The following is a 14,999-nucleotide window of genomic DNA, read 5'->3' as shown; positions in this document are numbered from 1 at the left end:
CTGTAGAGATTTGGGAGTGAGAAGATGCGAATAAAAGTGCTCCTGACTAATCTCTTTAATTCATGTAATCTTTGTCTGCGCTGTAAGACTATGGTAATGATTTTTACCCATGCTGTATAGCTGTGCAGCATGGCTAAAATAATTAAAAGAAAAAGTGCTATGACGGAGTCAGCAGTAATGTGTTTTTTTTAATAAAAAAAAAAAACAACAAAAAAACAAGGGAGTGGATTGGGGACGAGGCAACACAGAGGGAGGGTAGAAGTGAGGGAGGGTGGGGGTAGAGGCAAGATGGCGTCCATGCGAGTGGACGCGTAGGCTGACCTTTCCAACCTTCCTGCAGGGATTATTGCCGATATGGAGAAAAACAGAGATAACAATGAGAAGTTTAAGCGCTGTACCTGGATTATGTGCGACTTGATACAGTGTCCAGTTCGGTTTACTTGTTTTAGCACGGAAAGGATATCCCGCTTTGTTTGAGGAGTGGGAGAAACTACAAATCCCGCCGTTGAGAAAAAACTCTGCTTGCACGGCGTGTGGAAAGGGTGTCGTTGAATACACTGAGTTGATATCCATCTTTGTTTAGAAGGTGGGAGAAACATCGCGGCTCCGCCGCCGAAAAGCCTGCTTTCATTGATGCTCGCTGCATTCGGGGGAGCCTACAGCGTCTCGACGCGTTATCGCAGCTGGTGGCCACGGGCGGTTAGCACAGCTGCCGCTGGTTTACAGAGCCCGAGGAGCGCCGTGAGAGGAGTGCAAACCGCGAGCAGGAAGCTTCGTGGTAAGAAAATGGCTCCCAAAGCTGTATGAGAGAAACAGGCGCAGGAGACACCCGGTGGCAGTATTGAGAACCCGTCCGAGGAAAGTAATAAACCGGGTAAAGCAACAAGCATCACGGAGAAGAAAACCGAAGCGGGAAAGATTAAAACCACCACGATACCTGCAATATTTAAGGCAGCAGAAGAAAAACGTAAGGAGAAGTTAGGCGCTACGGCAGGAACTACACAGCCACAGGCGCATTCGAAGGCAGTCCCAGCTACTAACGATGACAATGAAAATGTAATGCAAGATAATGCTGGCACGGGTACAAGTCTTAATTCAGAGAGTGGGACTGAGAGTGTGGTTATTGTTAACACAGATGTTGAAACAGATAATGAGACAGCTATTGATATAACTACAATATCTACGACTAATTCTCAGCATGGAAATAAAGCTGAAAGCTCAAATATTGACAAAGTCCAAAACGGGGCACAGTGTCAGCCGCCTCAGTCACTGCTAGTACAAGCTTTGCCAGAAGACCGATCTACAACAGAAGGCGAGTCAGGGGATTTTTACTCAGTTTCGGAAGGCTCGATCTCTTCATGTGAGGATTTAACAGCACAGTACTTGAAACAAATGAGTATGGAAGACGGCAGTGATGGCGAATTAGAGGATTCTGTAGATCTTGGTGAAGAGAGCCCCGCCACAATACAGGAAAGAGGCCATTCAATGAATGAGAGGGAGCCTGACAATGATTTACAAACAGTAGCGAACATTGGGAGAATAATACCATCTGGAGAGGAAGATATCACATTGCATACTATCTATCAAACTATTCTTACACATATGGAAAAAACGGAGCAAGATAGTATGAGGATACAAAATTCTTGTTGCAGGCTTCAGAGCTCAATAAGGCGATTGGCAAAATCCCAGACTGATTTTGGAGAAAGAGTCGTGGAAATTGAAACCCGTGTTTCCAATATTGAGGATCAGTTGGCGCAACAGAAGACTACCACTGAACTGTTGAGTGCAAATAAAGAGGACCTACAGTGGAAAATAGCAGACTTTGAAAATCGCGCTCGCCGCAACAATCTGAGAATTATGCAGATTCCGGAGGGAAAAGAGGGGCAAGATACACGACGATTTATTGTACAATTATTTCATCAAGCATTCCCGGAGATTACCAAATGGGATTGGGACAGAGAAATAGAAAGAGCGCATAGGCTCCCATTTAATATTCGTTTACAGGTGGGGGCTGCTGAGGTTAGACCTAGGCCTATTTTGGTTGCTTTCAACAGCTTTTTGGCTAGGGAGGATATATATATGAATACACGACCCAACAAGGAAAGAAAGGGAGACAGTTTTGAGTGTTTTGCTACGAAATATCCAATATCCATCGAAATACACTATGGATAATAGATGGCAGCTACGCCAGCTGGTTGCGCAATTTCAGAGCAAGGGCGCGCAAGCTTATATAATGAACCCAGCTAAACTCAGAGTGATTTACAACGAAAATTCTCGATATTTTATGAATGTTAAGGCTGCAAAGGAATACTTACATGCTATGCAAGGCAAATAGGGGTTGTAGCTGTGGTCAATACTGTATATCACTGAATTAGTGATAAGCAGGGTTCATTAGTGATAGTTTTCTCTCATGTGTTAATTGAGATAAAAACTTCTTAGGATAATGATATCCCTCCAGGGGGTGGGCTGGAGGCATGGGAAGCTCCACATCCAAGGACGATAACTCCTAAAGCCTCGGTAAAAGGGTGGGGAAGGGGGGTGGAGGGGAGAGGGGTACTTAGGGCACTGGGGGGGTGAAGGGGATGGGAACACGCTGGCGGGTAAAATGGGGGGAAAACCCGGTTGAGGACAAGACACAGTGCAGGAATGTAAATATTTCTGTAGGAAAGATTATGATCAACAGGATGTACTTGGTCATAAGAAAGATGTGAATCAAAGTATGGCGTGTGAGGATGAATATACTTTTTGATGGTTTGCAGTATTAAAATATGTTCTTTAAATGTCTCTGGTTTAAATAATGTGAAAAAAAGACAAAGTTGCTTCAGAGCTTCGGTACATTTCACCAGATGTTGTATGTCTACAAGAGACACATTTGCCCTGGAGCAATCGTTTTGTAGTAGGAGATATGGGGTATACATTTCTTTGTGCATCACAACAGTCCACAATGACCAGGGGAGTTATGATTTTAGCGAAACCACGAGTGTGTACATTAATTCGCAGTTTAACAGATAAATGGGGTAGGTGGGCTATAGCAGAGATAAAAATCAAGTCTGCCCATATAACGTTGTGTTCCGTATATGGGTCAAATTTAGACGAACCAGATTTGTTAAGCAGTTTGAATATGGAATTAGCAAATTGGACAACACCGCTGATAATATGTGGAGATATGAATATAAATCTAAAAAATACAGAGCTTGCTAGCGGGCCAGATCATTATCTGGGACGTAAACCAAGGGTGTTTAAGGCTCTATATAATTTGGTAACTGATCATGGTCTCGTAGATATATGGGGTAATTTGAATGTCGTATTACCTGGATACACTTACTATTCTTTTCCACATAAAAAAATGGTTTGGCTAGATTACTTTTTTTCTCCTCTATCAATATTAGACGAGGCTTATCTTGAAATATTCCATAAAGTAACATCAGACCATGCGCCACTTGTTTTAACTTTACCAGACCGAACGATGGTTTATGAGGCAAGAACGTTCACTTTCGATAGAAAATTATGCTATGACGATGAGTTTAAGGCAAATATGGTTAAGTGGATAACAGACTTTATTAGTATTAACACTGCCACGGCTAGTACTGATATAGTTTGGGAAACTTTTAAGGCGTGCATTAGGGGGGAGGTGGTGAGCTATGGTAACTATCGACAGAAGAAGATAAGGGGGGAGATGCAAGATCTATATAGGTTATTAAGCACTGCAGAGGAGGATTTACTTAAGGAAATTCAAAAAACAGGGATTCAACGGAATATAGTAGATGCGGAAGAGAAGATCGCTAGGTGCCGAGCTAGGATAACAGCGGTATGGAGTAAAGAAAATGCAAAAAAATATATGGTACACAAGCGACAAATGCATGAATACGGTGAGGCAATTGGGAGGCCACTTGCTCTTAGGATAAAGATGCAATCAACTTTTAGATCTATAATTAAAATACAGGATCAACATGGTAATATACATCAGGACCCTGATAAAATTCTTGATACATTTCAGCAGTACTATACGGAATTGTACACTTCCCAAAAAGTAGAAAGTACTAATGTAAGATTTGAGCTAGGGGAGCTTGGACAACTGAGCGATACTGACAAGGAATGGCTGGATAGCCCATTTACCCTAGAAGAATTAGAGTTGGCAGTGAAAAGTTTAGCCAACAGTAAGGCAGCCGGACCAGATTATATACCAGGAGAGATTTATAAATTATTTTTTTAACAAATAAAGTATATTATGTTAGACACATTTAGAGTGGCACAGAAGGGCAAAGCCCCCAAATCATGGAATGATGCAATGATCGTTGTGTTTAACAAAAAGGGTAAACCCCCGGAACTCCCGGGATCTTATAGACCAATATCTTTACTAAATTGCAACAGCAAACTATATTCAAAGATACTAGCTAATCGAATTTCAAAAATCATAACTCCTTTAGTTTCGTTAGACCAACACGGATTTATTCCTAAACGCGGTACTGTGACACATATAAATAAAGTTATTACCCTGCTGGATATAGCTCAGGCTGAAAAACGCGATTTAGCCTTAATATTACTCGACGCTGAGAAAGCGTTCGATCGTGTAGAATGGCAATATCTATGGGAGGTTATGAGAAAATCAGGTTTTGGTGATAATTTTTTAACCGCAATACAAGTACTATATATTGCTCCTAATGCAAGAATTGCTGCTCTAGGTCGGAAATCAGATATTATTAAAATTACAAGAGGGACGAGACAGGGATGCCCTTGTTCCCCACTTTTGTTTGCTTTATTTATTAATCCGTTAATAAATAGTTTTTCTAACAATCCCTTGATTAAACCATTTATTGCGCAAAATATACTGCATACAGTATTCGCATATGCGGATGATGTGGCTGTCATGACGATTAATCCTGTTGAGGCACTAGTAGAGATTGAAAGGCTGGCCTCAGCTTTCGGATCCATATCAGGTTACAAATTAAACTCTGGGAAGACCCAAGTTTTATGCACTGAGAACTTGCGATTTTGTGACACCAGAGTTGTTTCCGAAGTTACATACCTTGGGATTTTAATTAAAACATCTATGAAAGACATTGTGGAAGTCAACTGGCGCAGTACGTACCAACATATTCAACAATCGTTAGACAGGTGGGTACGGCTGCAACTATCAATTATAGGAAGAGGAAACATCATTAAGATGAGTGTTCTGTCTAAAGTTCTCTATATGTTTAGAGCTATACCTCTCGAATTTCCATCTCAATATATACAACAGCTACAATCAATCTGCGCAAAATTTTTGTGGTCTCCAGGGAAGCCTTGGAGGGCAATGAGATTGATGACGCTCCCGGTTGAGAGAGGGGGACGGGCAATCCCTGACTTCCTGTTATATTTTTATGTATGCACTATACAAAGATTGCGATTGCTGTTAACAGGGGAACCGGTAGAGGATATGGCTGAAGCACCTTCTATATTTTATTTAATGCTGGGAACATATAGCAGGCGTAGTCTATTTAAAGAGTTGGAGGGCAACTACTACAAGAGAACTCGCTTTAAGGTAATGGAAGCTGCCTTTAAGGTTTGGAGAAAGGTAAAAAGAATGATTAATATAGGGAAAGTATCATACTACACACCATTTAATGCAGAGAAAATACTACCCCCTGTTTTTCAAGATCGGGTAGTGTCAGATTGGACACATCGAGGGATTGTACAAATAGGAGACCTATTTGAACTGGATGGATCAATAGTTACCTTTGAGAGTTTGTCTTTGAATTATCATTTGACTAGATCGTCCTTTTTTAAATATCTTCAATTCAGAGATTTTATTACTAGAAGACAGGTCAGCAGGGAGATTAACCCGATAGTAGAAGCAATTCGTAAAGGCGAGAAAATAGGGTTTTTGTATAATTTACTAATGGAATATAGACCTGCCGATTTGCAGAAATCTAATTTGTATTGGCAAAATCAACTGGGTGAACCAAGTTTACAAATGAAGGATGCAATTGATATGTATAAGGATACTTATCTTTCGGCCAATTTGAAGGCTCAATTTTTTAAGACTATCTTTAGATTATATTATACACCAGAGCGTATGAGAAAGTGGGGCTCACAATATGATGGGAAATGTTTCCGTTGCAAGTCGGATAACGCGGACATTAAGCATATATTTTATAGTTGTTGTAAATTGCGTCAGTTTTTGATTTATATTGAAAATTTTCTATCTATGATTACACAGCTTACTGTAAAAATATCCCCAGCCATGATGCTCTTAGGTATAGGTGAAAATGTAACACAGGATCCTGATTTATATCGATTTAGATATTTGATATTTGTGACTATGACAATAGCTCGCCTTTGCATTGCTTCGGAATGGTTACAAGAAGAACCTCCCGCGTTTGAATTTTGGAGGGCAAAGTTATACCATATTTTTGAATTGGAATGGAGTTTGTATTCTTTGAAGGGGGGTAGAAAAAGGCGACTGCGTATATTGATTTGGGGTGCAATTCAAGAATATTTGGAGAACTGAATATCTAGTACGGAATAGTATGTATGATGAGATATAAATACATGATTGTTTATTATACCTGTATTGATGCCTTGTCCCTACGGGGGAATAATAAAAAAAAAAAAGGAAATGAGGGAGGGTGGGTGGGTGGGATGGATGGATGGATGGAGAGGGATGTGGGTGGGAGAGAGGGCAGTTAGGAGATGATGGGGAAGAACACGGACAACGGAGGCTGGGCAGAGGAAGCAAACAGACAACAAAAGGTGGGCGAGAGAGTCTTAGGAAAACACACACACCACAGAGGGTGGGCAGGAGGGGCCGGGGAAGAAAACAGATAAGACGGGTGGACAGGAGAGGCTAGGGAAACACACAAACAACAGATCGGTGGGTGGGAGGTAAACTGACAACAGTAAACGAAGTGGTTGGGATGGCAGACTGAAAACAGACGGAGGGTGGTGCTGGGGCAGCAAGCTGACAATGGAGGGCGGGCGCGGAGTGGGCAGCAAGCTGACATGACGGACAGGAGAGAATGGGGCAGTAAACTGACAATGGAAAGTGGGAGGGGCTGAGGAAGCAAGCAGACAACGGATATGGGCAGCAAGCTGACAATGGAGGGCAGGAGAGCATGGGGCAGTAAACTAACAATGGAAAGTGGGAGGGGCTGAGGAAGCAAGCAGACAACGGATATGGGCAGCAAGCTGACAATGGAGGGCAGCGGGAGGGCATGGGCAGCAGGCTGACAATGGAGGGTGGGCGGGAACGGATGGGCAGCAAGCATACAATGGATGGTGGGCAGGAGGGAATGAGCAGTAAGCGGACAATGGCTGGTGGGCAGGAGGGGATGGGAAGAAACCTGACATGAAAGACAGCAGGGTATGGGGCAGTAAACTGAGAACAGAGGGAGGGAGGGCTGAGGAAGCAAGATGACAATGGAGGGCGGGTGGGAGGGGCTGGGAGAGCAAATGGATAAAAAGCTGGTGAAGAAGCAAGAACTGAAAATGAGGGAGAATGAGAAAGAAGAACATGGAGGGGGAGAAGGACACGAGGGAGACAGGTGGAAAACACATGCAATTTTGTACATTGCTTAAACAAAAAGTAACAAAATAGTGCCTACAAAATTAGCTGCACACGTACACAAGTAATGCATCCATGCTCCAGGGGTGGAACAAACACAAGAAGAAGAAAGAAAGCCTACAGAAGCAGCCAAATAAGAAGCGAGCAAATGAGAGTGGCAATAAAGTCAACGAATGGTAAGCAATGGGCGGGCTCATGATGTCAACCAATGATAAGCAATGGGTGGCCCCATGAAGTCAACAAGAGGTAAGCAAATGAGAGTGGCAATAAAGTCAACGAATGGTAAGCAATGGGTGGCCTCATGAAGTCAACTAATGGTAAGCAATGGGCGGGCTCCAAGTCCACTGTAAGCTAAGAAAATGTCTTGCATCAGACTGCGTATGCGCTCTTTTGGGCTAGGAATAAAAATTACCTTTGACTAGGGCTTTCTACATGTAGTAACAGCAGAGAAATGCAGAGGTACAGAAGAGCATCAAATGATACAAAATAACTACTTCTTCATGGCAGGTGCACCAGTCACATCCCTTTGAACACACATATGCAAAGCCTCTTCCACTTGAAGACTGAACACTCCCCTGTGGATGACCTCTGTCTGCCCTTTCAATCGCCTTGATGTTGATGCCCACGCCACAGGTCCTGTGGTGCCAGGCTGACAAACTCCTGAACGTCACATTGGGCTGAAACCCCAAGCCCTGCCAGCGGACACGAGATCCAGACTGCACTGTGGCATTCAGTGCCTTCGGTGCGATAACCTGCCAGGTGTATCAGACGACCATTCGATGGAACCTTTCACCTTCTGTCCATCCAGCAGGGTGGAGGCTGCAGAGGAACAGACACCTCTGGTTTACCAACAATGCAGAAGCCGTACGTCTCTTACCTGATGACCGTGGGGTACAGCTCCGATGTGTAGATGTAAACTATGTTGAAAGCGGCGCTGATGGTCAGCTTCCCCACCAAGGACAGGGATCGGCTGTTCACAATAGAAAAGAAACCGGTGTCTGTGGGAGAAAGAGGAAGAAACCTTCAACGCCAGCAGACCGAGATCAACAGTGACCATCAACAACTCCTCATGTCTCCCATGTGATGAGCGGCTGCAGCCGAATATATCACACGCTCAAGGAAAGATACTAAAACATAGCCATATTACTGTTGAACCTAAACGAGTTTACACGGAGAGCCTAGTGGGAGTTATCCCCCCCCCCCAATATGATCATGACTTTCTTATTTAATAAAATAGAAATGCTATCATTCAATGTTTTGGCATGGGTGGTACCAAATGACTTTCTAATGCACCACATTTCTACTTCATGCAGTCCTGGTTAATACAACTTAACATCAAGTTGTAAAAAATACAACACACACTCAGTTGTATCCTATACTCCCTCTCTTTGGATTCTCAGCATCACCGAAACCTATTAACACATTGGAACTTAATCATAGCCTTACAACACTATCAGACTAGTAGGTAGTGCCTTTTACACAACTACTAGTTTAATGCATCACACCAGATGTTGTTCTCTTGCAGACTACACACTCCATGCACTTTATACTCTGACATTCAGCTGCTCTCACTTATGCATGTAGCTACATATTGTCCAGATACATAAAACCCTGACTTCCAATCTACAGACTAAAAATGCAATGAAACCAGCAGGTAAAACTACCTACACAACTATCAGCTTGCCTCACTCAGTGCCTCAATGCTCACTACATAAATTCCTTAACCACCACCTCTTTTTAGTCTTGCCTCAAGTGCGGCATAAGAGGTGATGGACTGCACAGGATGCTCCTGAACCGTATACATCAGACATGATCCTTCTCTCTCTGTTATATAGACCTCCGGCGCATGCACCAGCTTTACGCAAACACACGATACCAGGGGTCTCCAACCGTCTCTAATAAAAGATACTTATGTTCATTGAAACTCATTTTGAGCCACTAATATTAGTGTCAGAATATTCACCACGTCAGACAAGAGAACTCTAGTGCACACTCTCTGCACGTTTACGAGAAGGAATCCCATCAGTGCCGCAAGCAGAACAGGAATGAAAAAAAGACTGCCGATTAGAAATGCCATCCATGATCAATACATAAGAGCCACAGCTGCCATGCCCTGACGCCAAGGTGGTAGTGTTCATTACAAGTCTCCCCCATGCCACAGACTCATCGCTCACATATCCGCTTTAAATATACTAAGGAAATTCAACCATTTTTTCCCCAAGCATCAGCTTATGAGTTTTGAAAATACACATGCTTTAATCATGAATGTATACTTTACAATTTTGTAATACATATATTAATTCAGCCAAGCAAAAGCTTCTTATTTATCAGTCTGGACTATACACAGGCGAGCTACTAACAGGTAGATGGAGAAATACCAGTGGCTCAAGAGCTACTCATTGGAGAAGCCTGCATTATATCATATCCACAGAGCGCTTGTAGCGTGCAAGCTTTTTATTTATTTATTTATTTGTCTTCTCTCTCTCTCTTACTATAATTTTTTTTTCTTCTAAATCTGTATTACAAATAGATAGAAAATGTTCAAAAGATATAAATAGAGAGTCTTGCAAAACAGATAGAAGACTCACAAAGACACATGTAGGGTTGTAGATAGATAGCGATGGGTGGATGGATGGCTAGAGAGATAGATTGACAGATAGATAGATGCACTAGAATTAAGCATTAGCAAAGGCAAGAGACTGGCGGGGAACACCAAATCGATTAGCTATTTTTTAAGGTCGGGTGTTGGTTTGAGCTTTTGATTTAACTAAGATTATGGGTAAAACATAGTTACTTATAGGAGTTTTCACCCAGACTTCATATATAAGTCTGTTGCAGTGTCATTCACACTTTTCTTCCACCCACAGACCACATTAGCCGTTGTCTAACTTCACTTTGATTTACAACATGCTTCCCTTTCACAAGGAGCACATCCGGAGGCCGCTGCAGCTTGTACCGCCCTTTGCCCCTGACGACAGCCAATGAGAGTACCAACACAACTTCTGACCATCACACTCTTAGAAGTGTGTCAATTCAGAATATTCCAGGCTCACAAAGCTGAAGTAATACCTTGGGATGCAGGTAGTAGTCAGTTGTAATGTATATTGTATTAATAAACAACTATTGTTGTGCCCATGTGTATATTACACTACTACACAAACATCGCCACCGCCTGGCAGACTGTCATAAGTGCATGTGTACACAATTGCCGGTGTCGAGCACTGGAAACCACTGGCTCAAATTAAGCACTGATCCACGCACAAAGTAGTTTTCCTTAGTGCCAGGGACTACTATGATAATATTTAGCTTTTTTGGACCAAACAATATTTTTTCCTTTATTTAATATTTTTCAGATTGATGAGGGCCTGGCAGTTTCCCCAACAGTAACGTTTTGCAAAATCCATGGCAGAATAAAACAAGAATTGCCACAGTCAAAAGATTGGCGGTCAATGCCTGACCTCCTGGCTTTGCCAATGCTTGTTCCACATAGGGATTATCCCCACCCCTGCCCAAGAGGAGGATAAATCAGCACTGCCAGAATGGCATTAGAGATTACCTTAATATGGGTGCACCAGAATAAACCAGCTGGTGTTTTACGGGGGCTTTTCACCTGGCTTGGGATCATCGCTTTTGTAGCTTGTAACGTCTCGTCAAGTGTTCCTGTCAGAGGTTCTACTTCATGGGAAGGGAACAGAGCCTCAACCCACCCATCATCGTCACATTAGTCCTTATTAGAGGAATATAGAATAGTAAAGTGCTCTATCCAACTTTCTGGCTGAATAACGTAATCTACTGTCGTCCGACTGCGACGACTCGCGGGGCCACCTTGTGCCAGAACAGCCTGTGACCCTTTTATTCGCCGCTTCAGTGAGACCCGCCTAGTTATGAATATCCCACTCTTTCACGTTGGAAAAGTGCTCTCTCCTATATATGTCTATCTTGTCTTCTACTATCCCTGTTCTTCATCCTAATTGCAGCTACTAGATTTTCCTCGCACCCCTACCTTCCTATTGTTCTATGTTTGCATCTTCGGGCTGGGGCCCGCTGATTTAGTGTCTCTAGTTAAATGGTTTTCCAGTGAGTTAAACAGCTGGTCATGTGAACGTACCACACTGCTAGATCATTCAGAGATGACAGACATTTGAAACAGCAAATCAGTGACCTCGCTATACGGCTGGATACCTGCTCCGGGTACCACAAAAGGGAACCCCGTTCTACACTGCGTCAGTTATTTGTAACAAGAAACTCCATCCCGGGGACTGATTCAAAAGTCCTACCAAACAGAACAGAGTTCTGTTCTCAGTCCAATGCGGGGTGTTATGGACCCTACTATTACGCTCTATGCTTGCCATATTACCAGGATCTTCCAGAGTTTCAGATCTTGAAAAAAAGTTGATACAGCTAGCATGATTAGGTCTGTTGTAAGAATAACACCCCCACCAATGGGATTGCATGCAACCATTGCATGCGCTGAGCCATAAAGATATAGCAAGGGTGTTTAGCTGTATGGCAGACAGTGTGCAGCGTGTAAAGGGGTGTTATCCAAAGTTTAGAGACAGCCCCCTACGATTTGTCTACGAAATCAATTACAGAAAAACCTAGTATAAGAGGGTCTGTCATCAATCTGGTCAAGCAACAGTTCTAGTTGGTGTAATATTTCAGTGCCACTCTTTCCTCTTGCTGTGTGGCTGTACACATTATATTACACAGCGGTCTTGAATTTGATGATCGAATAATGCCTCAGGTATCACACAAGTTCGTCTTTAAGATTTTAATCTTACAATTCAAAGCAGTTTTAACCCATTTGGAAAGACACCCATCTGTCCCCCGAGGGATGTCCCACCTCTTTGATAAAAGCATCTTCACTATAATTCATAAACCCTGGTCAGAATTCTGGAATTGTGCATCACATCTCTTGAAAGATGCATACGTCATATTTACTTACAAGGATACCCCAATCAGAATCGGATAGAGTGTAGCCCAATGGTATTCCAGGATATAATATTCAAGATATTAGAATCATTGGCCATCCAATTGGGAGCGATTTGCTGTTCCACCAAATGCAAACGTTTTGCATCATTGGCCACTTGGGCAAAATCTGGCTGATTTCCAGCATCCACAGCTGTATCGGGGGAAACCTTGTAGGTTTCTCGCTAAAGATATAGAAACTGTGCCCGAAGCATCAGGGCTCAGGGGACCCTGTCTATAGTAGAGTGTTCCACAGACAGGTTCCCCAACCCCGGACAGCAGTCTACTACAACTGATGGGCCCTGGGTCCACTGTGATCATGCTCTCTCCCTCAGGGGAGCGGATTTTAAACTGGATCATGGAGCTCCCTGGAGTAGGTGTTCAGAGATCTAACCCCACTAATCCATCCTACAGATCCCCGTCTGACGACAGCAACTCTAGACAATCAGATTTACTTCCCGCGGGGGGAGGATGTTTCACTCTTAAAATATCAGAGCGAATACATTGCCGTATGCGCCAAATCCAATGAATAGATTTATTGATTAAGCAGCTCTCAACCTCCCTCATCAATTGAGAGGATTTGGTGGCATTGATTACAACCACCAAGCTGCCCTTTGGATTAGGATTAGGCAGAAACCCCTTTATGTTTATTATTCACAGAGTCATTCCTTTCTGGAGACTGCAGAGATAATTTTGGTGTCTTTGTTGATAAAGCGGAAGGCATCGAATGATCTGAGTTCTGTATTTCTTTTTTTACTTTGTTACCGGTGTAAAGCTTTCACTGTCAATTTTAATTGAACGACATCAGTGCTGTACGTGTGCCGAGGTGGTCAATATTGTTAAAAATCTCACAGAAAACCCTAGGAGACATCTAATCGATGATAATCTTGGACAAGTGCAGTTCGTGCAGGACCCTCACATGCATGTGATCATAAACCTTGCACATGCCTTACGTTAATATTATTTGACAATATTGGAAATTACAAAATGCCGTAAAACCTGCCCAGAGGTCTTCTCATTCGCTGCAGAACAATAGACGTAAAGTCTATGAAACAGGGTACCCGTATAAGTATCTTAAACATGATCAAAATCAGAACATTACTGTGCCAGTTCATTACGTGGAGTCATCCCGTCCGCCTAGACACAGAATGCATCAAAACTTCTTACCACAATTTGAAAAACCCTCCCACAAGAAGAGTTGAGGTCAATAACAAAGAGTAAAGCTATGGTAGTAAAAGTTTGTGAACTCTGGGCAAAGTAAATAATGGAAAGGAACATGCTTGGAAAAAGACTTGAGAACCACCTCTTTTCACATACTGCTCTTCATCAGTTTGTCAGTGCTTTTTGGTCATTACTGATTCAAGTCACTTCACATAGAAACTCTTTTTTCTCAACCACAAATGCCTCCCCCAGCACTCCCTCTCAAAACTAACAGCATATTTCAAAGGGACCGTAGCACTTCCCTACTTCGCTTATGATCCTTCAACGCACCCTCGATTACTAAAGATGAACAGAAGGACACTTGGGATCACAAAAAAGGATATATTTGAGGTACCCAAGAAATGCCTCAGACTAAGGAGACATTTAAGTTTCATATAGTAAAGTAAATTACCCAAAAGTCAAGGGCATTTGGTATTGGGTCCGCACAACTAAGAACTCCACTGTTGTGAGTGGAAAGGTGGGATGGGAGTCTTGAGGATAAAACTACAACTGCCCGGTGATTCTTTTTATTTGTGCCACCAGTGAGTAGGATCAAAATGAACTGCAGGGGAATAAATCAATCCTGCCAGGAGGTCAACATGTTTCAGCCCTAATTCAGGGACGGTCACCCAGTCCTTTTTTATTAACAATTAACCACCAATCCCCAGCCCTAAGAGTGTCTTTATGGTCACTTATCATTCTGGAAATTATTCAGAGTTCTTCGAGAAGTAAGAACTCCCTCAAAAGTTTCAGTGTACAAAATGGGACAAACCAGTGGCTATATCATTAAATATTCAACAATACCACCAAATGAAATCTGTCATACAGATTGCAACATCTCCAGGACACGTATGATGTATAGATATTTTAGGTAAGAGCAAATGAAGTAAAAGGATGTCTCTAGAGGTGAGATACCCTTTTCCCTGCACTTTATGATACACATTTTAACCTCCGGGGTAAATATGTATGTGAGGCAAGGAAGACTCACTGGAAATAGAAATCAGCAGGATCCCAAGTATACAAACATGGTAGAGAAGAATTAAGGTCTGAAGGTATACGAAGGTCGATGACCCAAGGTTATCTTGACTTCATTAGAGCACCTCGCTGCATAACTGCTTTAAAACACTTTGAGATCTCAGTCCTTAAAGGTGCTAGGACCATTTGCTTTTTGCATGTTTTTTTTTAGTTTCCCTGCTTTTCCTACCGGTAAGTAATGACCTACTCTCTTTTTAAATTGATAGGTGATGAACTAGAATCTATTGAGTGCGATCCATGTCTGACACTATAC

The 14,999-nt window shown here is 42.5% G+C and overlaps 1 protein-coding gene across 1 annotated transcript in view; it reads right to left on the bottom strand.

Moving 5' to 3' along the window:
* LOC144772221 (solute carrier family 22 member 15-like) overlaps nt 1-14,999 on the bottom strand; it is a 211,550-nt gene that overhangs the window by 29,115 nt on the left and 167,436 nt on the right. The window contains exon 9 of the mRNA XM_078656367.1: nt 8,421-8,541. Within this exon, the coding sequence (XP_078512493.1) occupies nt 8,421-8,541 (121 nt within the window). The remainder of the gene's footprint in view (nt 1-8,420; nt 8,542-14,999) is intronic.

This window comes from Lissotriton helveticus, chromosome 8, assembly GCF_964261635.1.
Source record: "Lissotriton helveticus chromosome 8, aLisHel1.1, whole genome shotgun sequence".
Classification (NCBI taxonomy): Eukaryota; Metazoa; Chordata; class Amphibia; order Caudata; family Salamandridae; genus Lissotriton; species Lissotriton helveticus.
The sequence above is the reverse complement of the archived record's forward strand: the minus strand, read 5'-3'. Positions and strand labels throughout refer to the sequence as shown.